The sequence below is a fragment of the Homarus americanus genome, unplaced genomic scaffold (assembly GCF_018991925.1).
Source record: "Homarus americanus isolate GMGI-L3 unplaced genomic scaffold, GMGI_Hamer_2.0 scaffold58245, whole genome shotgun sequence".
NCBI classification, from domain to species: Eukaryota; Metazoa; Arthropoda; class Malacostraca; order Decapoda; family Nephropidae; genus Homarus; species Homarus americanus.
Genome location: NW_024730691.1, coordinates 5,088 through 32,780, shown reverse-complemented (window position 1 = coordinate 32,780; position 27,693 = coordinate 5,088). Strand labels below are relative to the sequence as shown.

The window sequence follows — 27,693 nt, the reverse complement described above, 5'->3', positions numbered from 1 at the left end:
TTTCTTTAAAGTACAGTACAGTATATTAATAACTTTAAGTTTCGTTTTCAAAACATAATGTCATTGTTTATTAATTATGATACTCTATAAATGCTGTGGTACTCTAAATACTTTTTTCTACTTATATGAATCAGTTGAGTTGAGTAAACTTTTATTTGCATAGTTTTGAAGAAGACTACAGGACATAGTTTAAATTTTTACATATCAACAGTGCAGTACTTTATCTTAAGTAATATTTTCAGGCACTTTCTCCAACACTGCCTACAGTGGACCTGATGTGAACTAGAATGAAGTTGGCTGGACATGAAATTTACTGGACCTCAAGTAGTCTGTGGTATTGTATTTAATATTGTTGTGGTACTTTGAATGTTAGGAAAGTTCTACAGGCATTCCCCAGTTTGTAAGAGTACTGTGTCTTATAAAAACCTATGGTAAATCGAATCAATATTCCTATAGACTCACATTATAAAAGCCAAGATACTTTTCTTCAATGAAAAAAGCTCCCCCCCCCCAAAAAGTATTGATAGATTTTCTAGCGGTAAAATTTGAAACGCTGGGTGAAAGACTTTGATTTGATCTCCAGTGCATCAGCATAAATTGGTACAGGTACATCCGGTCACTATATGAGCAACAGCCATAGACGGCGGGTAGCGAGAGAGGGAGTCATCCTCGCGTGACATACAACCGTACAGTATATGCTTTACTATAACAAAAACTCCATTAAGCTATATTAATGTATGTATCGTGCTGGGTAGAAGCAAGGCATATGTAAAGAAGCCCCTGACTGAGGATTACAATAACATGGAAATATACTTTAAATGGAAGAGTTTCGGATCACAACCGAGACGGACCTCGAGGCGAACATTTCACCGTGTCGTAGTGACGGTTTCATTCGTACCGAGTTGCAGAATATAGTCGTCGACGACACGTATGATTTATGAGAGGTGATCAAGGAAATAGTAGTTGATATTAGAGTGAACAGCTACAGCGATATACAGTATATCGGTCTAATTGGGATCTGCCAAATATTATTGATTCGTAAATAGTGTCGGTTTAACGTCACAATAAGAATTTAAATCGGCGCGTCGCCGGTCGTTTCGTGGCGGCTGAACCATCGCGATACCGCGGGTTCGCTCGCCCCGTTGCGTCTTTCCGATAATTCCTCGGTTCGTTTGACGTCAGATCCCATTAATGACCGGCACGGCGTCGGCGTCCATTTACGACACGCAATCTCAATTCGCTTGACGTGCGATCGGAAGCCTCGGAGGATTCGCATCTCTCAAAAACATACGTATGCTCAGAGGTGTAGACGTAGAGTTAGCAACAGTTCTGAAACGGGTCGTGTAACATTGGTCGAATCACGTCGACCCCGTGGCTAAAGATATTATTTTTGGGTGACCGTACACGTCGATTATAAGCCAATACAGGAGCTTCTCGACAGACGGACGAGTCGAGCTCCCGAGGCTCGTTCGCGAGTCCGACTTAACTCTTGTAGATAATGATATACAGTAGAGCTATACCGTATATACCCAGCACATTACGGTACAGTCGGTCCCCGACTGACGACGGGGTCAGGGACCGGCAACCGGGTCGCAAGTCGAAAATAATACCGTACATAGAAAATCTAAAACGGGTGTCAATTCTTCTTCTCGGCACAACGAGAACTCTCACTCTTACGTTTGCCAGCCATTTTAAAGGGAATTACAAACAAAAATTTTGTCGGTACACAGTGCAATCACTCACGTCGGGACTCGAAAATAGGTAATTTGACAAAATTTTGGTACGACCGAGGCGGTCGTAGGTCGAGTAGGTCGTAAGTCGAGGAGTAGCTGTATTTAACTAGTGATAACAGAAAAAGTTATTTCTTTAATGTTTTGTTTTTGTGTTTTAATGTTTTGTCTGTGAGTCGGTTCTCGTCTTCAACGTTTAGGTCACGAAGGAGGCTTAAATATATCTAGAAAAAAAAGTTTAAGCTCCTGCGTAAATATCACAATAGATTTGCACTGTCCTCTGTTTGGTCACAGCAGATTATGTGAAATTCGAGCGAGAGAGATTTAAATAATAAATCCCGCAAAATTGTGCGTTTCTCCCGGAAGCACGAAAAGAATCCGTCAATAACGTCGCAGTTTCGTTCTACGTCGGTCACGTCCACGAAATGTAGACGCTATTGGACTGTACGAAACCGGGTATGGCGATTAAATTTTTGCTCGTCCATCGCAAGAAGTTAGGTAGTTTAGATTAGATTAGGTTAGGTAGGGTTTTCAATGTTTTTTTTTAACCCTTCATGTTGAAAGTAACTTTTTTTGGAAGATTCATTGTTTTTGTTAGTGTAAGGGAATTAAGATCATATAAATTTATTAGAAAAAATCCAAATAAATACTGGTAAAATTATCGTTTTGGCCGTGCATCTATTTTCCAAAAGTCATAATCGTTCAAAATATCCATAAAAACCGTTGGAAAAAGATAATTTCAACTTTACGTAACCTATTTGAGTAATCGGTTTCTCCATGTGGTGTTAAACTATTGAGTAATGTTTATTTTTAATACAAAGTTGTTATTTGACCCGGATTCTGGGCCAAATGACCGTCGGCTATTTGACCGGGACCTGCGGGGATCGTGTGGGATTGTAGTCGGGATGGTTGGGGGCATTAAACAAGTCATTCCATGATGGTATTATTTAATTGTATAATTTCTGTTGACAAAAGGATTTAGTTTTATTTTAGATCTTTGTCAAATAACCGGCGGTTATTGTGCCGAGTACTGGTCAAATAATCCCTGCCTATAATATAATAGTTTTACAGTGTTGTGTATTATATAGGTATCTGTTACATTTCCAGGAAGCTTTAAGGACCAACAACACATCTCGGTACGACAAGTGGAGACTCGACCGTACAGACCCGTCCGGTCTCGCACACGACGCCGTTAACGGCAAACGGAGAAACGCCGCCGCCGCCGACCCGCGGGAGGTAAGACCGACGTCGTCACTTCGCGTCGGGCGTACGAGCCGAGCGTATTAGAGGACTTGTATTTAAGTGCACTTGTACAGTAATCCTATAAAAGTGGACATTTATGTAAATGTTTGTGTCTAAAGTCACTTCCCATTGGTGTTGGTGGTACGGGACCTATCAAAACTGTGGCCCAGATTCACGTTTTCCATCCCATACCAAATTTTGAATGTGTGTTTATTTAGTTTTTCTTTAAAGTACAATACTGTATGATATATTAATAACTTTAAGCTTCGTTTTGAAAACATAATGCCATTGTTTTTTAATTATGATTCTTTACAAATGCTGTACTACTTTTTATACCTTTTTCTGCTTGTATGTTTCAATTCAGTAAATGAAACTTTTATTTGCATAGTTTTGAAGAAGACTACAGTACTTAGTACATAGTTTAAATGTTTGCATATCAACAGTGCAGTACTTTATCTTAAGTAATATTTTCAGGTACTTTCTCCATCACTGCCTAAAGTGGACCTGAAATTTTGGACCTGGTGTGAACTAGAATGAAGTTGGCTGGATATAAAGTTAACTGGACCTGCAGTGAAGTGGACCTGAAGCTAACTGGACCTCAAGTAGTCTGTGGTATTGTATTTAATATTGTTGTGGTACTTTGAATGTTAGGAAAGTTCTACAGGCATTCCCCAGTTTAAAAGAGTACTGTGTCTTATAAAAACCTATAGTAAATCGAATCAATATTCCTATAGACTCACATTATAAAAGCCAAGATACTTTTCTTAAATGAAAAAAGTTTCCCCCAAATTATGTAGTCTCCAAAAAGTATCGATAGATTTTCTAACGGTAAAATTTGAAACGCTGGGTGAAATACTTTGATTTGATCTCCAGTGCATCAGCATAAATTGGTACAGGTACATCCGGTCACTATATGAGCAACAGCCATAGACGGCGGGTAGCGAGAGAGGGAGTCATCCTCGCGTGACATACAACCGTACAGTATATGCTTTACTATAACAAGAACTCCATTAAGCTATATTAATGTATGTATCGTGCTGGGTAGAAGCAAGGCATATGTAAAGAAGCCCCTGACTGAGGATTACAATAACATGGAAATATACTTTAAATGGAAGAGTTTCGGATCACAACCGAGACGGACCTCGAGGCGAACATTTCACCGTGTCGTAGTGACGGTTTCATTCGTACCGAGCTGCAGAATATAGTGGTCGACGACACGTATGATTTATGAGAGGTGACCAAGGAAATAGTAGTTGATATTAGAGTGAACAGCTACAGCAATATACAGTATATCGGTCTAATTGGGATCTGCCAAATATTATTGATTCGTAAATAGTGTCGGTTTAACGTCACAATAAGAATTTAAATCGGCTCGTCGCCGGTCTTTTCGTGGCGGCTGATCCATCGCGATACCGCGGGTTCGCTCGCCCCGTTGCGTCTTTCCGATAATTCCTCGGTTCGTTTGACGTAAGATCCCATTAATGACCGGCACGGCGTCGGCGTCCATTTACGACATGCAATCTCAATTCGCTTGACGTGCGATCGGAAGCCTCGGAGGATTCGCATCTCTCAAAAACATACGTATACTCATTCGTGCTCAGAGGTGTAGACGTAGAGTTAGCAACAGTTCTGAAATGGGTCGTGTAACATTGGTCGAATAGCCTCGAAGCACGTCGACCCCGTGGCTAAAGATATTATTTTGGGGTGACCGTACTCGTCAATTATAAGCCAATACCGTATAGGAGCTCTTCGACCGACAGACGAGTCGAGCTCCCGAGGCTCGTTCGCGAGTCCGACTTAACTCTTGTAGATAATGATATACAGTAGAGCTATACCGTATATAGCCAGTACATTACGGTACAGTCGGTCTCCGACTTACGACGGGGTCAGGGACCGGCAACCGGGTCGCAAGTCGAAAATGGGAAAATAATACTGTACATAGATGGGCGTCTCATTTTCTTCTCGGCACCACGAAACTCTCTCACTAACGCTTGCCGGCCATTTTAAAGGGAATTACAAATGAAAATGTTGTCGGTACACAGCGCAATCACTAATGTCTGCATTCAAAAATACATAATTTGACAACATTAAGACCAATCCCCACATGTGAAGGGACCCATACAAATTGAACATTATGGCCATTTTTCCGTATTGTATTTACTAATTTTCTACATGAACCAATAATGTGTCCAAAGACTGGACTCCCACTGTTCAAAGAATCCAAAGCTGCCCTACTATCAACAAAAAAATATGCATCTTTATACCTCTTTACAACATTTTCCAATCCTACTAACATTGCATATAACTCAGCTTGTGTTGATGAAATAAAACTTCTCAACCAAAGTCCAATTTTGATGTCATCATTTCCTTGTTCTGTGTACTGTCTTATAAGGATCCCGCACCCTGCCCTGCCACTTGACATAACTGAACCGTCACAAAAACATGCAATGTGTTTATTTTAGGCAAATTACTAATCTTATTCCCATATAAAGCCCTTAACTGTCCTGGTTCATGTAATGATTTCTTCATTGTGAGAGGCACTATGTCTAACTCTACTTCTCGTTCTTCCCAGGGTGGATTCTTACAACTCTTCTGAACAGCTGTACACCAGTCTGCCAGATTACATTTTTTAATAATATTTACTAATCCATTCATGTATCCTCTCTTGCCTTGCCTGCAGAAGGTCCTTTTATCTTTTAAACCATCATTTATATCTTGTACAAATTTACCCCCACTGTTCCCTCTCATTAATCGAACTGCTGCAACTGTATTAATTTCATTGACCCTCTGTGAAATGCTCTGTAACCCTAGTTCCATTTTCATTATCTCAATCATTGCATTCTTTTGACACCCTAAAATAATTCTCATTGCTTCATTTTGCATGATCTCAAGCTTCCGTAGCCTTCCTTCACCAGTACAAGAGAGGACAGGTGCTGCATAGTCTATAAGTGATCTGATGGTAGAAATACACATCATTCTCAGTATGGGTACCCCAGCACCTTTACAACAACATGCTAGAGCCTTCAAGGGCTGTAATCTTGCTCTACATTGAGTGAGGACATGATATATTTCTGCCTCTTTACTTTCACTAGTAAAGCCAATATACATTCCTAAATATTTATACTTTGACACTTCTCAACAATTTTTCCATTTAGAAAAACGGATTCAGTTCCTCTTCCTTTACATTCACACTTGGTTTTTTCTTCATTGATAACTAAGCCCATCTTTTGAGAAAGAACACTAAAATCATTTAATGCAATCTGCAAATTTTTTACAGAGTTTCCTTGAAATAAGATGTCATCTGCATAAATGATGGTTACAACTCCTTTGTGATATTTGTGTGAGGCTATCTTGTTCATTAACACATTAAATAACATTGGACTCAATACTCCCCCTTGGGGAGTGCCTAGTTCAAGTGCTCTTTCCTCAGACAAACATCCCTGATACCATACACAGATTCTCCTTCCATGCAAGTAGTCACCTATCCAGTGTAACAACTTTCCTGATACCCCTAGAGCAGCCAGTTCACTCATAACTACTTCACTGTGAGCTTTATCAAATGCTCCTTGTAAATCCACAAAAACTCTACATCTGTCTGCATCATTTGATAAACATTTTATAACACAGTCTGAAGTACATTTCCCTTCCAAAAAAAACAAATAAATTACAAGATAGATTTTCCCCCACAATATATACAAGCCTATTTAATAATACTCTCTCCATCATCTTGGAAAAACAAGATGTTAAAGACACTGGCCTGTATCCACCAGTTGCCTTAGGGACAGGAATAACTATCGCTTTCTTCCATTCTGTTGGTAATCTACCCTCTGTATAGCTCATGTTGAATAAATCTAATAATGGACTATTTTCCATACCAACTAAGCAGTTCAAAATTTCATAAGTCACACCATCTTCGCCTGGTGCTGTAGATTTTCCTTTTTAACAGCATTTAATAACTCATCTTGAGTAATATCTACACATGTTACATCACAAATATTTAGAGCTGATGAAATAAATCTTTTTCTTTCATTTTGCCACTCATCTAATGCTTCTATTGTCCTGTTAGGCAGGGAGGCAACACTAGCAGCTTTAGATCATTTGTCAACCAGTTTATTAGCTTCTTCCTCTGGATGAGGATAGCTAATAAAATTACTCCTTTTTCCTCTAATTTTGTTAATATCCTGCCATATTTCTTTGAGATTTTTACTCTCCCCAATGTGCTGTGCAAAATCTTGCCAATATTTCTCCCTTGCCTCCTTCCTAGCCTGCCCACATATTTTGGCTATATCCATGAAGATTTCCCTATCTTCTTCTCTTCTACCATTCTTTACCCAATCTTTATGTGCTGCCCTTAACATTTGTGTCCATCCCTTCAACATTTTGTCATTGGTATAGCAGTGTTTCCTAGCCCCATGTCTCTTATCATTTATTTTTTTCTGTGTTGACTTAGTCAAATATATTTCTATCTCCCCAACTAAGTCATTATAAAAGCTATCCATACAGACTGGTGTATAATTTCTGTACCATTTCTCTATATTTTGGTTAAACACTTCTGTGTCATCCTTGTTTAGTTTCAATTTCTTCCTCCTATATCTCACCTGTCTCTTCCCTAATGGTAATTGAACATACACAACAAAATGGTCACTGACTAGCTCCCTTATTATCTCACATTCTCCCTGGACTCCCTGACTGCTTATCATGCAAGCATAGTCTAACCTTCCTCCTTTAATATGAGTCACTTCCTTATTTCCTAACAAGTAAGAATCTGGGTGATCTTGTAAAAATTGCCAAAATTTTATACCATTTCTATTAATTCTCCCCATTGTTTCGAGTCTTGGATGTCGAGCATTAAAATCTCTTACAGCCAAAGTTGAGTCCAAAAACATGCAATCTGGTAAGAAGTTGAGGTCAAAACAGCATCCAGAAATATACAAATTTGCTATGTTCAGTTCTCCTTCCTTCAAATATAACTTTATACAGACACTTTCTATTCCTTGTACTCTACTCGGGTTTCCAACTAGTTCTGCTGGTATGGAATTCTTAATGTATGTTGAGACCCCTCTTATACCTTTACCCGAATAGAGATGAAATCCCTTATATCCAGACAGTTTAAGCAGGTCGCCTTTCCTGTCCCTGTAACGGGCCGCGTTTTCTCTTTTCAATAATTTACCATCCAGCTACTGTTTTCTGTTAGTATTCTATTTACTCATATACTTATTTGTTCTATGTAGCATTCCTCCAATGAGTACCCTGTTTAATATACTTATTCTCCTTCCATTCTTTACATATATATTTATTCTTATATGTTCTTTACCTCTATATACCTTATATTCTTATATGTTCTTATATAAGTAACTCTTATGCTTCTCCACTTATGTTTTCCAAGTCAAGGTTCTTTCTTTTCATTTCCTTTCATATAGATTGTATTCTCAGTTTCAATGTTCTTACCTTTCTGAAGTATACTTTGTTTATGTCTTTCTTATACATGGGTTAGTCTGGGGAACCATGTTATTCTTTGTATAACACTTTTTATACTTACAAGGGGTAGCTGCCACCACCCAGACTTTTCATTATATAACAGAACTCATGGAAGGGTTTTGGGTAGTGTGGTAGATGTATAGGCACGTGAGTAAGTATTATTTTCTGGGAACCAATGTTTAGAAGGAGTAGAGTGGTGATACTCAGATTACTAACTCAATATTTATTAATACAGTGAGTGGAGAAGATGCATCTTAGATTCACTCAGGCTAAACAGAACCGAAATTAACTTATTAAGTCATCAAACACTTCAAGAACTTATTACCTCGTTAAACACCTCCAAATATTCATTACTTTATTGGATACTGTTGTAGTATTTCTGTGACAAGTAAGATTTAGCAATGCTTACACACTGTCAATAACCCTGGACCCGCAGGTCTTACTTTAACAAGGAACAAATTACCTTCTCAATTCGTGGTTAGAACCTCATACTCTCAGGTTATTCTTTCATGGGTACTACAGATGAATACATAACACATTGGACTAACTCCACAATTATAGTAACATACAATACCTCCTGTTAGTTTGCAAGTAACAACCTGGTACCTTGAACTCTCATTCAGTGGTTCAATACTTAACCTGGGATGACTATATTTCTGCTAGTCATCCCTAAGCATGGATATTAATACGGCTCCATACATATAACCAAGAACAGTGGGTAGACCATGATCATATGACGGAGTCAGTAGGCCAGAGTTGTTTACAGGCTCGCTCGCTAGCTCGGAGCGCCTGGCCCAGGAAAAGTTGACTGTGGCGGTGGGCCGTGGCGTCTGCCAAGGAATCTCGCCACCTTAAAGACGTCTTAAGGCTAGCTAGATCCAGGATTAATATTTACACATTTTATATCCTTTCCAATCAGATTCTTTAAGAAGGCCCAATCCTCCTGCACAGATTCCCATTTCCTCAAAAGTTTTTCTTTATCAGCATCTTTACACTTTACCAACACCTTTTTAAAACTTTCAGTTGTTGCTCCCTGCACTACACAATCCTTTATTTTCCTCTCCTTCCCTTTAATACTTATTTTAAGCACTGAATTTTTCAAAAGCTTGAGCTCTTCACTTTCCTCTTTCCCTTTTAATTCTACATTATTCACAGCTTTGTTTTCCCTTTCTTTATTTATCACTGTATCAAGTCTTTTCTCTATCACTTCTATTTTCTGACCTAACTTTTGCAAAAGCTGAAACATCTTAAGCACCTCTTCTCCCAGAATTTCTTGCACAGTTTTATCACTAACCTGGAGGGCTGCACCACTACTCTCACTTGCTACTTGTTTATTACTCTCTTTGTTTCTGGCATCAACAACGCTTCCGTCCGCAAGCGCAGTCCTTATCCTTCTTGAATCTTCATGCCAGGCATTCTCAGGAATCACTGTCTGTGTGTTCTCCTGCTGTCTTGTCACTGTCAGACCACAGCGTACTTCCTCAGTGTTCTCTGAATAATTCCTTTGTTGGTCACTTCTCATATGTGGCCTCATCTCGCATGCAATTGAACTAGCATTGAGAGTTTTACCACACTTACAACAACAAGGCTTCACTTTCTCTCCTGCTTTGATCTTGTCCTTACAGTTGCTAGATTCGTGCCTCTTCCCACAGAATCTACAACGTGGGTCCAGTTGACAGCTCCAGGCCTTATGTCCCCATCTGCAACACTTGAGACACATTATTGGTCCCCCCACATATAGTGCCACCTTCCTATACCCTGCTCCTGTGATGAACACTTTCTCTGGAACCTTTCCTCTCATTAGAGCAATAACCTGGCTTCTCTCTTCGCCCCTTATTAAATGCCTCTTGACCCAAACAAATCTCTCGTCATCCAATAAGTATTCTGGGTCTAGTATTACAGGGTACCTGAAGATTATAACCTTTGTAAGTAGTATGTCGCTCTCCTCTGGCAAAACCATCAGTAATCCCTTGTACCCAACAGTTGTCAACATTTCCACAGCCTGTAAGATAAGGCTTGTGTGTGCCTTCTTTCAAAAGAGGCTCAAAGCTGCGATGCTCCCGTCCTAATTGTACTGCCCATTTTAATTTTTCAAGGAAGGTCATCGGGCATGACTGGAAAAATTAATCTCTTCCTGACACGACCAACTTCACCTTGTGTGTGTTCTTGTCTGCTTCCTTCAAATTCCATACTTTGCTCTGTTCTTGATCCATTCTCCACTATCTCCTTTCTGTTATTTCCATTATTATTACCACCCACACACGTTTTTTGTCCTAGATGATTTTGTCTCTTCTCCTCTCTCACTTCTTTGCTTTCACTGTCCTCATGCCAGCTTGTCTCCCTCATTGTTTTAGAATTTTCTTTCTTATTCACTACCTCTTGTTGTAGCTGTATTTTCTCACTTTCGAACTTCCCTTGTGCTTCATCACTCGTATTAGACTCATCACTTCTCAACTCAAGGTCTTCAAGAACTTCGTCCAATACTATCTTTTCTTTACTCTTCCATGTAGAGTTCTTAAGCGAAAATTCACTTTCCGTGGGGCAATGTTGACATCCCACAACACCCAGCCAGGAGTGATGGGACCCCGAGCAGTTATTTTTGTAAGGTAAACAGTAAGTTCCCAACACTAAAGTTGCTTGACGATACTTATCTTATCCTCGGGTCCTTATACACAAGTAGGTAAGTCTATATATCCTTCAGTTAATGTAATAAGCTCGAAAACATCCCAAATTTGGGAGCTAGCGCTCACAGCTGTGTTTACCGGACCAAAAAAATGGCCGCTCCGTCGTATGTCGAGTAGGTCGTAAGTCGAGGAGTAGCTGTATTTAACTAATGATAACAGAAAAAGTTATTTCTTTAATGTTTTGTTTTTGTGTTTTAATGTTTTGTCTGTGAGTCGGTTCTCGTCTTCAACGTTTAGGTCACGAAGGAGGCTTAAATATATCTAGAAAAAAGTTTTTGCTCCTGTGTAAATATCATAATAAATTTGCACTGTCCTCTGATTGGTCACAGCAGAGAGATTTAAATAATAAATCCCGCAAAATTGTGCCTCTCTCCCGGCAGCACGATAAGAATCCGTCGAGATCGTCGCAGTTTCGTTCTACGTCGGTCGCGTCCACGAAATGTAAACACTATTGGACGCGTACAAAACCGGGTATGCCGATTCGGTTTTTGTTGGTCCATCGCAAGAAGTTAGGTAGTTTAGATTAGGTTAGGTAGGGTTTTCAATGTTGTTTTTTTAACCCTTCATGTTGAAAGTCTAACTCACTTTGGAAGATTCATTGTTTTTGTTAGTGTAAGGAAATTAAGATCATATTTATTTATTAGAAAAAATCCAAGTAAAAACTGGTAAAACTATCGTTTTGGCCGTGCAGCTATTTTCCGAAGGTCATAAAAGTTGAAAATACATCAAAAACCATTGGAACAAGATTATTTCAACCTAACCTAACCTATTTGAGTAATCAGTTTCTCCACGTGGTACTAAACAAACAAGTGCCTTTATTATAAGTGTACGAAGATGTTATTTGACCACGATTCTGGGCCAAATAACCGTCGGCCATTTGACCGGGACCTGCGGGGATCATATAGGATTGTAGTCGGGATGGTTGGGGGCATTAAACAAGTCATTACATTATGGTATTATTTAATTGTATAATTTCTGTTGACAAAAGGATTTAGTTTTATTTTAGATCTCTGTCAAATAAGCGGCGGTTATTGTGCCGAGTACCGGTCAAATAATCCCTGCCTATAATATAATAGTTTTACAGTGTTGTGTATTATATAGCTATTGGTCACATTTCCAGGAAGCTTCAAGGACCAACAACACATCTCGGTACGACAAGTCGAGACTCGACCGTACAGACCCGTCCGGTCTCGCACACGACACCGTTAACGGCAAACGGAGAAACGCCGCTGGGAGGTAATACCGACGTCGTCACTTCACGTCGTATCATTGGGCGTACGAGCCGAGTGTATTAGAGTACAGGTTGTACCTCTCTAGTCCGGCATTCTGTGATCCGGAACTATTTTAGTTTGTCCAATAGGTAGATAGGCAGCTTTTTTTTTTTTTTTAATCTTGATTATTATTATTATTATTATTATTATTATTATTACAGGAGTATTAAATTTTTGCCCCTCAGGCCCCAATGTGGGTCAGTGACCTATGCCCGGGTGGGCTAATCCCCGTAAAAAAACAACAACGACAAAGCCGGGGGAAATTAAGGTTTGTTTACATCCGGCAGCTCTCTCTCTGTGCTTGTCTATACAGAGCATAACATTTAACCCTTCAATATATATTCTAGCAGTAAATAAGTGTTGCTTTCATATTCTTAAGTAGAGTAACGACGACATGTTTTCACGTGTGCGCACTTACATACGCTCAGTTTCACTTTTTTTTTTACCATTGATGGTTAGCTACTTATATTGTTCCATTTATTAACATTGAATAACATTACTTCAAACAAGCATATTAATTTTTTTACATTAATTTTACTACAGCTACAATCAGGGTCTTATTTTCTTCAGTTTTATATGTAGAACCAATCTGTCACCGTTTTTGTAAGCTTTAACAAAAACAATGCCGGCAGCCGTCTCGTCTCGTCGCGCGTTTTAATATTACACGTATTAGTAATAAATTGTATTGTTAATTTTGCACACACAAACATTAATTCAATAAAAACAAATTCAGAAACATTAATTAAAATATATATGAACAGTAAATAAGTGTTGCTTTCACATTCTTACGTAAAGTAATGACGATACGTTTTCACGCGTGCGCACTCGCATACGCGATCTCTGTTTTTCTTTACCATTATCGTTAGCTACTTCTATTTTTCCATTTATTAACATTACTTAAAAGAACCATATTAATTTTTCTACAGCTACAACCGGGGTCTTATTTTCTTCAGTTTTATACGTAGAACCAGTCGGTCACCGTTTTTGTAATCGACGAAAACGGTGCCGTCTCAATTCCTCGCGTTTTAATATTGAGCGTATTATTAATGAATTGTATTGCTCATTTTGCACACACTAACATTAATTCAATCCAAAAGACTTTCAGTAATAAATAATAACGAATCTTTCGTACATAAGAGAAATAACGCCGTTTACACGATCGTGCACGTCGGCCGAACGTCGGCGGGCCATTCAAACCCGTCGAAATTTGAGTTTCCGCCGTCAAAAGTTTTAAATGTGTCGGCTTTTTTTGTGCGTTCAAATAGAAAACGTCGAATTAAAAACTCGCGAAATTTGAGAAGGTACTGTACGACATTTAACCCTTCAATATGTCTTCAAAGAGACCACGAAGCAGAGAAAGTGGTGCTAGTGCTTCCAAGTGTAAACAGAAGTCACTATCTGTCCAGGAAGAGGGCGAATTTCCACGGTCGGGAAATTTCCGGCGTCCGGCACCGGTCGGGTCCCGTGGTTGCCGGACCGGAGAGGTACAACCTGTTCTTGTATTTCAGTACACTTGTACAGTAATCCTATAAAAGTGGGCATTTATGTAAATGTTTGTGCGTAAAGTCGCGTCCCATTGGCGTCGGCGGTACGCGACACTTCCAAAATCTGGCCCAGATTCACGTTTTTCATCCCATACCCAATTTTGAATGTGTGTTTATTTCGTGTTTCTTTAAAGTACAGTACAGTATATTAATAACTTTAAGTTTCGTTTTCAAAACATAATGTCATTGTTTATTAATTATGATACTCTATAAATGCTGTGGTACTCTAAATACTTTTTTCTACTTATATGAATCAGTTGAGTTGAGTAAACTTGTATTTGCATAGTTTTGAAGAAGACTACAGGACATAGTTTAAATTTTTACATATCAACAGTAATATTTTCAGGCACTTTCTCCATCACTGCCTACAGTGGACCTGATGTGAACTAGAATGAAGTTGGCTGGACATAAAGTTTACTGGACCTCAAGTAGTCTGTGGTATTGTATTTAATATTATTGTGGTACTTTGAATGTTAGGAAAGTTCTACAGGCATTCCCCAGTTTATAAGAGTACTGTGTCTTATAAAAACCTATGGTAAATCGAATCACTATTCCTATAGACTCGCATTATAAAAGCCAAGATACTTTTCTACAACGAAAACAGTTCCCCCCAAATTATGTACGGTCCCCCAAAAAGTATCGATTGAATTTTCTAGCGGTAAAATTTGAAACTCTAGATGAAATACTTTGCTGTGATCCCCAGTGCATCAGCATAAGTTGGTACAGGTACATCCGGTCACTATATGAGCAATAGCCGTAGACGGCGGGTAGCGAGGGAGTCGTCCTCGTGTGACATACGACCGTACGGTATATGCTTTACTATAACAAGAAATTCATTGAGCTATATTAATGTATGTATCGTGCCGGTTAGAAGCGAGGCCCCAACCGAGGATTACAAAAATATCGGAATATACATTAAACGGAAGAGTTTTGGAACGTCACGAGCTAGACCGAGACGGACCTCGGGGCATACGTTTCGCCACCGCGTCGTAGTGACGGTTTTATTCGTACCGAGATGCACAATGTAGTCGTCGACGACACGTCTGATTTTTGAGGAGTGACGGAGCAAATAGTAGTTGATATTAGAGTGAACAGGTACAGCAATATACAATATATTGGTCTAAATGGGATCTGCCAAATATTATCGATACGTAAATGGCGTCGGTTTAACGTCAAAATAAGATTTTAATCGGCGCGTCGCCCGTCGTTTAGCGGCGGGTAACCCATCGCGATGCCCGAGGGTTCGCTCGCCCCATTGTGCCGAGTTATTCGAGCGTTGCGCGTACCCTCGTCGCGAAGGCTAATAATAGCGCCTCTCTCCCCGTTGTGTCTTTCCGATAATTCCTCGGTTCATTTGACGTACGATCCCGGTAATGACCGGCTCGGCGTCCGTTTACGACACGCAATCCAAATTCGCGCTACGTGCGATGCGAATCCTCGGAGGATTTGCATCTTTCAAAAACACATACAGTCGTGCGCCGGTTAACATCCGATAGCATATACAGTCGGCCCTTAACATTCGCGGGGGTTAGGTAACAGAGATACCCGTGAATGTTAAAAATCCGTGTACTATTGCTACCCCCCCCCCCTAAAAAATCCCTGGCCCCCCATGTCCTTATTTACCGTATATACCTGTGTGTAGTTTGAGTTTTTAAGACCAAATTATTTGGCAAAAATTGGGGGTCGACCTCTAAACGGGTAATAGTTTCGTTAGGTTGAAAAATATTTACCAGTAACTACCAGTAAACAATGGAAACGATGCACCAACACACCACCCGCTGTGAGTGTCGGTACAGTTGCCAGGGCAGATCTCTTGCGAGCCCAAAGTAGCCAAATCCATGGTATGGTAGCACAGGACGATGTAAAACAAAGTAATCATTTATTAAAGTTAATTTATAGATACTGGACATAAATGTTTGTTCATTACATTTGAAACATCAATCTTTGTTAATTAGATTTGAAACAAGAGAAAACTACGATACTGGATTTTCATTAAAATATTACATCACAAGTATATTTTACCTTAACTGTGACTGAATGAATATATTCTCGGAAATAAATATGGAAATGTAATATTTTTGCTGGAATGACGTACATATTATAGTGGGAAGTGGGATAAAATCATGAGGAAAGACTTTCGCTTTCTTTCGTTGTTCAAAATATTTTACCGTAATCGCTTTTCGAATGGTTTTCAGTTAAAAAACTGTTGTACTCGTACTGTATTACAATAATATTCGATCCTATCATTAGCCTTATAATCCCACAACTGAAAACCATTCGAAAAGCGATTACGGTAACATCTTTTGAACGAAAGAAAGCGAAAGTCATTGCTTTCGTCACTTTCCACTGTAATACGTACATCATTTCAGCAAAAATATTACATTTCCATCTTCTCAGAAATAAATGGTAGTTTTGTTGAAAGGTAATGTACAGTATTTAACATTAAAATGCAAAAATAGCTATAAAAACAATTAATACACCCGTAATGTACTGGCTGGCATCTCCACTCGTCCCTGCTCCCGCCAGTCACCACTCCTCCCCGCTCTATCCCTCCGCCTCCTCCACATCGTCACTACTGTTGTATTACAATCATATTCTATCCTAATTGACTTGAATAAATACTACGATACCATATTTCTGAATATTTTCATTAAAATCAATCCAAATCATTTTCCTTGCCATCGTCTGCAGCACCACACAGCTTCTCCCAGTCCTCTCCTTGAACGGGGCCAGAGGGTACGTGTTTTTCGAATCGTTTTCAATTAAAAAACTGTTACATCACACGTATATTTTACCTAAACTGCGCCCGAATGAATATATTCTTGGAAATAAATAGTAATTTTGCTGAAACGTGATGTATTTCAATGTAAAATAGGATAAAATACATGACGAAAACAAAAGACTTCACCTAACCTTGCAATGTTCAAGAGATGTTACTCGTTTTTTTAATAGTTTTCGGTTACAGAAATGAAATATTTTTGCTGAAATGACGTAAGTATTACAGTGGAATGTGGGACAAAATCGTGACGAAAACAATGACTTTCGCTTTCTTTCGTTCAAAAGATGTTACCGTAATCGCTTTTCGAATGGTTTTCAGTTAAAAAACTGTTGTATTACAATAATATTCTATCCTAATTCACTTGTGATGCAAAAGTTTTTTAACTGAAAACCATTCGAAAAGCGATTACGGTAAAATATTTTGAACAACGAAAGAAAGCGAAAGTCTTTCCTCATGATTTTATCCCACTTTCCACTATAATATGTACGTCATTCCAGCAAAAATATTACATTTCCATATTTATTTCCGAGAATATATTCATTCAGTCACAGTTAAGGTAAAATATACTTGTGATGTAATATTTTAATGAAAATCCAGTATCGTAGTTTTTTCTTGTTTCAAATTTAATTAACAAAGATTGATGCTTCAAATGTAATGAACAAAAATTTATGTCCAGTATCTACGAGTTAACTTTAATGAATGAATACTTTGTTTTACATCGTCCTGTGCTACCATACCATGGATTTGGCTACTTTGGGCTCGCAAGAGATCTGCCCTGGCAACTGTACCGACACTCACAGCTGGTGGTGTGTTGGTGCATCGTTTCCATTGTTTTCTGGTAGTTACTGGTAAATATTTTTCAACCTAACGAAACTATTACCCGTTAAGAGGTCGACCCCCAATTTTTGCCAAATAATTTTGTCTTAAAAACTCAAACTACACACAGGTATATACGGTAAATAAGGACATGGGGGGGCCAGGGATTTTTTTTTGGGGGGGGTAGCAATAGTACACGGATTTTTAACATTCACGGGTATCTCTGTTACCTAACCCCCGCGAATGTTAAGGGCCGACTGTACTTCAATTACTTCAATGTACAGAATATTCCTCTGGCGGGGCAATCCGCGTATTTGCGAATCCGTGAATGCTAAACCCGCGTATGTGAAAGGCCGACCGTACGTCCGTGCCCCCCCTCGAAAAAACACTTCCGTGATGCCTGCTGGACCACCACTCCAAGACCCCCCTGATGGAGACACGACGATCCTTCCCGTACTGGCTAGATGTTATGTGTTAAAGGAATATCATTCCTTAGGCTTTAGTAAGCATTTTCCTCCAGGTGTAATGTTAACCTACATCTATTGAGGATAAAATCTTTCACCTACAAATTGACAATAACACATTTGCTGTAATCGGACATATCTAGTTGCCTCAACAATTGCAACCCTAGTTGCAATTTGAAATTCTGTGTCATTACTGAGGAATAACGAAGTCTCTGGTGCACTGCACTCTAAGATTAAGAGAAAATGGACTCGGGCATCCCGAAGGGAGAGAAAACGGACTTCCACGACGGGAGACTCGAGCACTAACACGTGCCACTCATACCGAGAGACTTGACAAGTTTTACCGACCATTAGTGATGTACGTTATCTAGTGAATTTAGTCAATATTGTACAGTATAAGTATACTGCAATTACAGCGGTCCCTCGGTTAACAATGGACCCGAGTGCAAACCCTTACTGTACGTGTACTAAACGATTACGGTACTTAAATTGTTATGTCTATGGCAAATATAGATTGTTTACACAGATATTCAAATACTATCTTACAAGTTATATTCACCCAGGTCGTTTGGGTGGCAAATTATGAGAAGAGCTTAGTCACTCTTAAGTAATGATAAATAAACACTCGGGCCTTCAGCGCCAACTGTCAAATCTTATCTCAAATAAATAAAGACATTGTCACCTCCCTTCCCCCCCCCCCTGCTCGCTGGCTACCTCCCTCCTTGTGTTCCCAGACAAAACATTGGTGATAACTTTATGCTTTAAGGTGTTTATTTTATATAATATCTCAGACTAAAGTTAGGGGATTACAATTTGCATAGCTGGAATCCTTGCAAGACAGCCAATAATTTGAATATAAACATTATATATAGTGTATTTTGTTGAAGATATAAAAATTGTAGTACATTTTATAATATAAAGTTTTTCAACTGTATTTTTGGGTAGATTTATATCAATTTCTTCATTTATTTTCATCCATTTACATGCAGACACCACAATAAAAGAAACGTAAAAGAAATAAACGACCTCGGTGCAAAGCCGGAGCATTGTTGTACTAATTTGATTACGGTACAAAAATTGTTATGTCCGGTGCAAATTACAGCATGTTTATATTCAAATTAATCAGTATGTTACAAGAATCCCAGCAATGTTAATTATATTGTACCAGGTCATTTCACTGGCATTTTAAAATGAGAGAAGCTTAGTAGGACTGTTAAATAAACTCACAGAGACCTTCGGCTCAAACTGTCAAACATCTCCTCTTAACTCTCTCCCCCATCTGTTGAGCCAGGGTTTTAGGCTTACAGTTTTTATCTTACATAATATTTCAGACTAAAGTTAGGAGATTATAATTTGCATTGCTGGAATCCTTGCAAGACAACCAATAATTTGAATGTTAACGTCATATATTTTGCTCGAGAGATAAAAATTGTTGTACGTTAGTGTACAGTACTGTAGTACATTTTATAATATAAAGTTTTTGAACTGTATTTTTGGGTAGATTTACATCAATTTCTTCATTTATTTTCATCCATTTACATGCACACAGCATACTAAAAGAAATAATTGACCTTAGTGCAAAGCTGGAGTTTTGTTGTACTAATTTGATTTGGGTACTAAAATTGTTATGTCTAGTGGAAATTATAGCATGTTTATATACAAATTAATCAGTATGTTACAAGAATCCCAAGAATGTTAATTATATTCACCCGGGTCATTTCCCGGCCGGGAAAAAATGCGCCACAGACCCGGGCGCCAACCGTCGGTGTCGCCGGGCTTTATCTTAAGTAATATCACAGACAAAAGTTAGAATTTAATTTGCATTGCTAAAATCGTTACAAGACGGCTAATAATTTTAACATAAACGTTGTATATTTTGCACAAGAGATAAAAATTTGTAGCCCTTTGTAATAAAATTAGTTACAACTAAAATTTGTATGTGAACTATAGCATGTTTATATTCAAAGTAATCACAATTTTATAAGAATTCCAGCAATGTTAATTATATTCTTCCAAGTCAGTTTAGTGATATTTCATAAGAGAAAACCTGAAAGTCACTGTTAAGGACAGATAAATAAATAAGCTCTAGACCTTGGCATCAACTGTCAAACCGATAACCCTCCTCCCCATCTTGCCGCGAATCCGATCACGAGTAAACGGGCCATTTCGCGTCTCATAATTTTAGCCGCGTCGATTTACGAGCGTCCGTTTTAACGCGATACTACAAAAACGATGTTTTGTAGGAGATGGGCCGAGGTGCATTTGGGTATATTGGGTCTTTTTAGTATTTTGTGTTAGTCTCGAGTACCAAAGTAAATTGTTCCATTGAAACCACTTTAATTGAGTCCAAATTTGGTTTAAAGCTATTAGCTCTCTAGGAATGCGCCTCGCGTCACCGACGCGTACGCGGGACCGGTAACAATTTTACGTAAACGCGTCGACGACGTAATATTCGACAATGCCGTCGGGTCGTCGACGTCCCGTTTCTTCGTTTAGTAAATAGTCGTGGCGATTTTTGTCGCGCGCGTGTCCGTCGACGGGCACGCCGAGGGCGGTCCGTCCGCGGATGCGGGCCCGCTCGAGATTCGGCCCGTATTGCGCAGTCGTACGGTCCGTCGTCGTTTGCGAGAAGTACTCGTTTACGTAGTCTCGCGTGCAGTATATTGCATTTTCTAGCAATAGACTAGTTACGATCGTAGATTAGTTCCATCACGTAGGGTATCGTCTCGCCGTCGGCCCGGGACACACCTCCGGCCACTCGACACTCTGCTTACCGGTACACGACACAAATTAAAAATGATCAACACGATATTTTACGAGGGCATTATGATTGATTTATAATACCCTATGCAATGGTTGTATAGATGTAGTGCAGTATAATTATTAAATGCAGGCAGCATTCACATCACAAACTTAACCCACAGAAGAAGTCGCCTCGGGCAACGGCAGCAGTCGGCAGCGGAAGCGCGATCCGGGAGAAGGACACGAAGAACGACCGTAGATCGTCGCTCCGGAGACGATCGTCGAGAATAACCTACGTGTTTTTCTATTTTTATGGATGCTATTTTAAGGATAACTAAAGCTCAGTCAACGGTTATTTTAGCTTAAGGTCATATTATACGTGTATTTGTAATGTACAGTATTTCATTAAGTAAGAATGCTAAAACTTGCCCGGCGGTCGACCCCCAAAACAACTGCGGCGACCCGCTCCGGCACTCGAGAAGACGGAAGCTCCGAGTACACGACGTTAAAGATTAACGGATAGTTTGACGACTATACCACCCCTTGTTCCCTCTACCTCCAGCTAAATGTATCCCTCCCTCCACTTACCACTCTTCCTTTCCTCATCTATTATCTTTCCCTTCCACCCCTCTATCCCACCATCTGTCCCCCCTCCCTTTCTTCACGTACCATTCTTCCTTTCCTTATCTATTATCCTTCCCTTCCACCCCTCTATCCCTTCCCTCCACATACCACCTTTCTCTCCTAGCACCTGTCGTTCCTTTTTTGTGTTTTATTTAATAAGTTTTATAGTATATGATGGTCACCTTATTAATAATGTACCATTTTGTGTGATTACAATTACACTACACACACTTAGTCGAAGTGACCAGTTATTAGTGTTGATATTAATGGGATAAATATTAGATAAGTTTATTGGAGTTTGCTATAAAATATGTGACTATAATTATAAATTGTGAGTGTGAAGAAGGGTTTATAAGTTGTATATATGTCAATTAGAGGAACAAATAATTTGCTAACCACACCCTAGTCCTTCAATGGAAAACGCATCGAAATGCGCAGCGGCAAATGCATTCGGCGGGAGAATAATGCGGCGACACGCGTAGAATACTCGTACGCCACTCTCGGGCACGTACGTTTCCATTTACTAAAGTTAGGTGGGTTTGTTTGGGTGGCGTGGGACCCAGAGGGCATCGGCAGGCGGTCGCGTCCGGCGGTTGCCGTGCGAGAAATTGGGAGGACGGGCTTTCACGTTGCAGAAATTAAGGAACGGCATCTTCCGGCGGAACCACAGCCCGCGATTAAAGGAACGCTCGGGTTTGACGCCCACGGACCGAGCGCGCGGCTCCTCCGCCGTACATTTCGTCGTCGGTAACAAGAGTAGTCGATTGAAGTCCCCTCTTTTGCCTGGGTGGATGTGTGTGTGCTAACCGTTTTAGGCAAGTGAATGTTTGGTACAGCAGATTTGGGGATTCATTGTAGGGTAGACTTGCCATACAGTGCAGTGTTTTAATTGGTATTATATTGCGGCGATCGGCGAGCACGGAGACCGAAGCCTCACTCGACCGTGTCTCGGGAGGCGTGGGGTTTGGTCCGAGGCCACTCGCAGTCATCGTCGAGGGTATAGTCCGGAACGCCGTTCGACGTGACGTCTCGTCGAAATTCCGGAGCGGTCTTCTCGTCGCGGGGCGCGCCGGAGGTCGACGCTACGACGTTCCCGGAGGGGTCGTCGTCGCCGTCGGGTATTTGACGTGCATCCGGAGTAGAACGGTGGCCGAACTGGCCGAAGAAATGAGATCCACGATAAGAGTGCAAAGTAAATAAATAATACGTATTTTTTTTATGGGAATTAGCCCACCCGGGCACGGGTCACTGACCCACATCGGGGCGAAAATGTAATAATAATAATAATTGTTGAAGTTACAGTGTTCATTTTTGGTGGATATCAACGAAATATGATGCGAGAGGCTCAGACGACGACACAAACGACGACGCTCTCTCCGGTATATTTTCGGGACCGTCCGTAAAAACGAAACCAAAACACGCGTGCGCATTCAAAGTGGCGCATTATTGCACAAGTAAAATAAAACATATTGCCATAAATATGGGGTAACCTAGTTTATATGTAACAATAATACTGAAGAACCTTAAAGAAATACAAAATGGAAAAAAAAATCAAAAGTGAGGAACAATATATTTATGTTGTGTTGTAAGAGAAACAATCGAGACCCCGCAATCGCGTGTTAACGAGGCAGAGAGTCAGACGAGCGACCCGGGACTCGGTCACAATTTTAGGGATGCCACGTAGCAGGAAGATCTACCACGGACGACACATTACGCTTCCAATATTGTCTGCGGAGGTGGTATCTCCCCGTTTGGTGGCTGCCTAAGTATGTAAGATTTTCCAATGGAAAGTGTATGTTTGGCAAATGTATCCAGGTCTTTAGAGAATGTACTCAGATATTTGGGTTAGGTGTCAAGGGTTCATGTATAATTTGCATGCCTAATTGACTATGTATATTTTTTAACCTTAATTTTTCATTTGCAGTCACCCGACGGGAGTCAGAAACGTCATTTTTGTGCGGACCGGCGACTCGACGGACCCCGGCCGAGGACGCCGCTCGAACCGCGGGTGAGAATGTCGGACGACGCCGTATTGTAATGTTTATATCGCAGTGTACGGTATTTACTTAATGGTTCTCTGAAGAATAGGAATGCGTATGTGGCGTGCCTCGGCGTCTCCGTAGGAATTGCGTAGAGTAAGTGGAAGGTTTTTAAGGGAGACGAGAATTTATTAAGCGGCGCGTCGTCGACGAAATATCGAAGGAAGTTTTGACCGGTTACCGAGAGGAAATAAGACGGGAATTTACGAGTAAAAGAGTAGTAGAACGTAAAGATAACGAGGGAGAAATGAAAATGCGACCGACGACGAGACTCGGGTGCCATCGAAAATGCGTAGAGGGACGGACATTACAAGTGTTATAATGAGAGTACTTAATTTAGCATAGAGATATAGAATTGAAGGTGTCATATCTGGTCTAAAAGTGTTGGATACAATATGAAAAGTATTATTAAAAAATGGGAGTTTAAGCCAAGGGTTAGGGTGCTGCTGGCACTTCCCCCTCCCTTCCTATTGGGATAAATCGAGAAACAAGATGAATTCTCCCCACCCCCTCCTCCACAAAGGGGAGACCAGATGGACGTCACCTGGGTGTAAGGGTTAAGAATGTAGTAGCTTGTAATGGAGGATGAGGTATATGTATTTATGTCCTATGTTTTATACTGTATTGCAAGTAGGCGTTATTGTATGCACATTGCGGGTCATAATAGGAACGCGGCACGCCGGAGGCGGGTACACGGGACGATCCCTCGGAACAGAAGCCGAAAGTTCGTGGCGTGGGTATATCCACTTCCCTTAAAAGTGTAATTAGGGATCCTCCTCAGACACATTGCACCATTTGAACGCAGACGTAAGATTATCCTCATCGCCGTACACGTCCCGAGGAGACGAGGCGTATCGAGTTTACGCGGATGCATACGAGACGTTTCCTTTCGAGTACGGGTAGTTCTGCTATAATGCGATAGTTGTGTTCTTGTAAAACATCGTGTTATAGAAATTCGTGTAATAGAAATGACAGGGCTTATGGAGAAAATAGGGTTAGGTGCAGATTACTCCAAATCGACAAAAATTTCGTAGTACAGTCTAAATAAATGTTACATTCATATCTAATATTGAAATCATACAGTAAATGTTACACTTTACCTTGAAAAAATCTGAATATAACTTGATGGGGGAGAAGATTGATGTTGAGGAGTCATGAAACATCAAGCTTTTCTTCGAGTGTTATAGCCTTTCTTTTATGATCACCAGAGTGCTTCCCAGAGATATTCTTCTTTTCCATAGTCACAAAATTGGAGAAACAGTAATCACCGAGGACACTTAAAAATTTCACACGTGTTTCAAACAAAGTGTGGAGTAAACAGAGCGCGCGGGTCTAAAACGCTATGTATTTTGTTTTTCTCTTATTTAAAATTTTACATATACTGTAGAGGTATACTGTATACATAAATATTACATAAATTATTTCTGCAATTCTTCACAAACAAAACACATAAATCAATTGAACTTGCGATGTCGAACGTGAACTGTAAACACTGCATAACCCTGCGCCAAGCCACAATGTAAAGTACACTTTAAACGCTACTTATTTTGTTTGTCTCTTTTATTTAAATTTTTACAATTTACATATTCATCTTATGCTACAGCGCCCACAAAACACGAGAAACGTTCGAGTCCCCCAGTAGAGATGTCCGTTCTCTATCCACTCGAGGATGTGTCGGTCGTCCGTTTTCTTTTTGTGTACTCGCTCGGGGACTCGAGTATTTCTGTTTATAACGCAGGATGATAAGGGAATTTGAATTTATTTGTTGATTTATTTATTTATAATATACTGTAATATATTAAATATGCTGCAAGTATTTTCTTTAATTTATATACTTTTTTCTGGAAAAAGGGAGGCTACCATTATACCCGGTAATGTACATTTATGGCGATCGTTAAGGACCAAACTCCGAATCCGTGACGTGACTTCCGTTCATCATTTATGTCCTAAATTTACCAATGTAGGTAGTTTCAAGAATTAACGCAGTCATTTACCGAATATTCTTTGCCCAAAAATAAATTTCAAATGAATTATTTATAGGAGATAAGTATTATGATCAGTAAATATACCGATATGCATTACCGACCACAAGGACGGCTAAAAATAGGCACAGACGGTCACAGTCGAGGTCACTTTCCCTTTGTTGTCACTGTAGGACCTTGTGAGTGGTTTACTGTATACATAAATATTACATAAATTATTTCTGCAATTCTTCACAAACAAAACACATAAATCAATTGAATATGCGATGTCGAACGTGAACCGTAAACACTGTGTGATGTAAAGAGAGCGCCGGTGTAAAACGCTATGTAATTTGATTGTCTCTTTTATTTAAAATTTTACAATTGACTTATAATATATAGGTATACTGTATACATAAATATTACATACATTATTTCTGCAATTGTTCACAAACAAAACACACGACTCAATTGAACACGCGATGTCGAACGTGAACCGAAGCCATAACAATCGTTCGAGTGGAATCGCGTCGGAGCAAACGAGTTCGCGTCTTACAAATATCGTTTCTCAATTCATAAATCGCGTCGTCAAAACACGCGTTATAGCAGAACTCGCCGTATAGTTTTTGGTTCACCGCCAACACGTTTATCCTCGTACCGGATCTCCGTCGTCGCGTATTTTTACGCGACATCTGCGGAAGTTACGTTCGCCGGACGTTCACAGACGTAAATGGTACGACCTCGAGAGCACGACGTACATTCGGTCGTAAAGTACACCGGTCCGGATCGAGTGGACTTTCCCAATCGTCTTATAGATTTCTCGAGTTCTTGGGAATGGTACGAATATGTACAATTAATATTATGTTATGTATAGGTATATTGTATGTTTTTTGATAATCGTTAAGTATGGGAGGTGGCGACGAGCACACCGTACCGACGGGTGGAGGAGCGTCGAGTTTGATTTTGTAGTAGGCGACGGGGTCGCGGGTATTTACGGAGATACGGCAGAGCGCGACGTCGGCGCCCGCGTACGGCACGAGCGGGAGGAGTAATTTGTGCGGGACGTAATTGTGGGGTAGTCGAGTATGCCTGTGTGTTTTAGTTGGCAATAGTGTGTAGATATGTTTGTGTATAGGTATACTGTAGAAAGAATGAACTTAGATGAAGTTTGTTTGGGAATTAGTAGAATTTGTAATAGTAGATAATTGTCGATATATTTTGACAGTAATTTGTCCGTTTCAGTTGCGGAGGAGCGCGCCGATACGAGTCGGAGACGGCTCGTACAGTCGGCGCACGAGAGCGGTCCGGACGAAGACATTCGGGAACCGAGGACGAAGACGCTCGTCGACTGCGGACGAAGACGCTCGTCGACTGCGGACGAAGACACCGGTCGACGCGCGAGGAAGATGCTCCGGAACACGGGAAGAACGCCACACTCCCGAGTGCGGGAAGACACTCGTCAACGCAGAAGGAGACACGCATCAATGTCGGGCCGGCGCGATTGTTTTAAAGACGATTTAACGTGTAAAATGAATGTACGTGTTGTTTGTAACGATTGTTATAATGTTTGTAGTATTGTTTTTAGAGACCGACTCTGCGAAGACGGAGGAAGTCGATACATGTCGAGAATGAATTTATTGAAGATGTTGCCTGTGATCACTAGGTGTTTGCACTAATTTGGGGAGATGATTACGATCGTAGAACGTCACGGAATGCGGTGGGACGCATCCGTAAATAACGGCAGCATAAATACGAGAGAACGCGGTGGCGGCGGCGGGGAAGTGCGCCTTTTGAAAGTAAAAGAACGGGGGAGATCGGACCGACATAGATGGTGTTGTTGTGGTAACCGATAAGAATGGAGAAATGATGACTATTTGGGGGGTTTTTTAGGACAGAGAGAGTAGTTATATATTAGTGAAGATATAAAGTAAAAGGTGATAAGGATGGTGGTGGGGGGGGGGACAACGAATGATATATTTTGTAGGGTATTAAAGGAATTGACTCGTCAGTGCCGAGTCGGCGTAATTGTGAGAAACGGATGCGACGGGGATTGTAAAGAAGTCGCGCGGTAGAGGAATTGGCGGAAGCGACGATCGCAATAACCTTTCGACGTGGGACGGACGACGACGAATTTAGTAAATGGCGGTTTAGGAAAGGGTCGTACGTAAAGCGGCGGGTGCGGATACGGACGACGGTCGATCGGGGTCCGTTTACGGGACGGGAAAGAGGACCGACGGAGAACGGACGGGAATTCGGACGGAGACGAGGCGGCGCACAAACGAAAGTATACCCGCGAGATGCGTAAAGAATGATTTGGAA

At 40.4% G+C, this 27,693-nt stretch overlaps 1 protein-coding gene across 5 annotated transcripts; it reads left to right on the top strand.

The window, feature by feature from the left end:
- Positions 1-36: 36 nt before the first annotated feature.
- On the top strand, positions 37-27,693 carry LOC121867352. Of its 5 annotated transcripts, XR_006089118.1 has the most exons (5): positions 37-334; positions 2,838-2,966; positions 3,447-3,584; positions 23,299-23,382; positions 26,617-27,693. XR_006089118.1 is itself a non-coding variant. In XM_042367273.1 (3 exons), the coding sequence occupies exons 1-3, from the start codon at positions 288-290 to the stop codon at positions 26,882-26,884; spliced, it is 399 nt and encodes a 132-aa protein (XP_042223207.1). In that variant the 5' UTR covers positions 37-287; the 3' UTR covers positions 26,885-27,693. The 5 variants fall into 5 exon arrangements, 1 of the variants encoding a protein (XP_042223207.1); XR_006089120.1 differs by lacking the exons at positions 23,299-23,382; positions 26,617-27,693 and adding an exon at positions 20,933-20,947 and having other exon boundaries at positions 38-334; XR_006089119.1 differs by lacking the exons at positions 23,299-23,382; positions 26,617-27,693 and adding an exon at positions 12,255-12,387 and having other exon boundaries at positions 39-334.

Excerpts from the sequence above, each read along its gene's own strand:
- LOC121867352 (XM_042367273.1), top strand. The coding sequence starts at position 288 with ATGAAGTTGGCTGGACATGAAATTTACTGGACCTCAAGTAGTCTGTG. Across the intron at positions 335-23,298 it reads TGGACCTCAAGTAGTCTGTG|TCACCCGACGGGAGTCAGAA; the intron begins GTATTGTATTTA and ends TTTCATTTGCAG. Across the intron at positions 23,383-26,616 it reads GGACGCCGCTCGAACCGCGG|TTGCGGAGGAGCGCGCCGAT; the intron begins GTGAGAATGTCG and ends TGTCCGTTTCAG.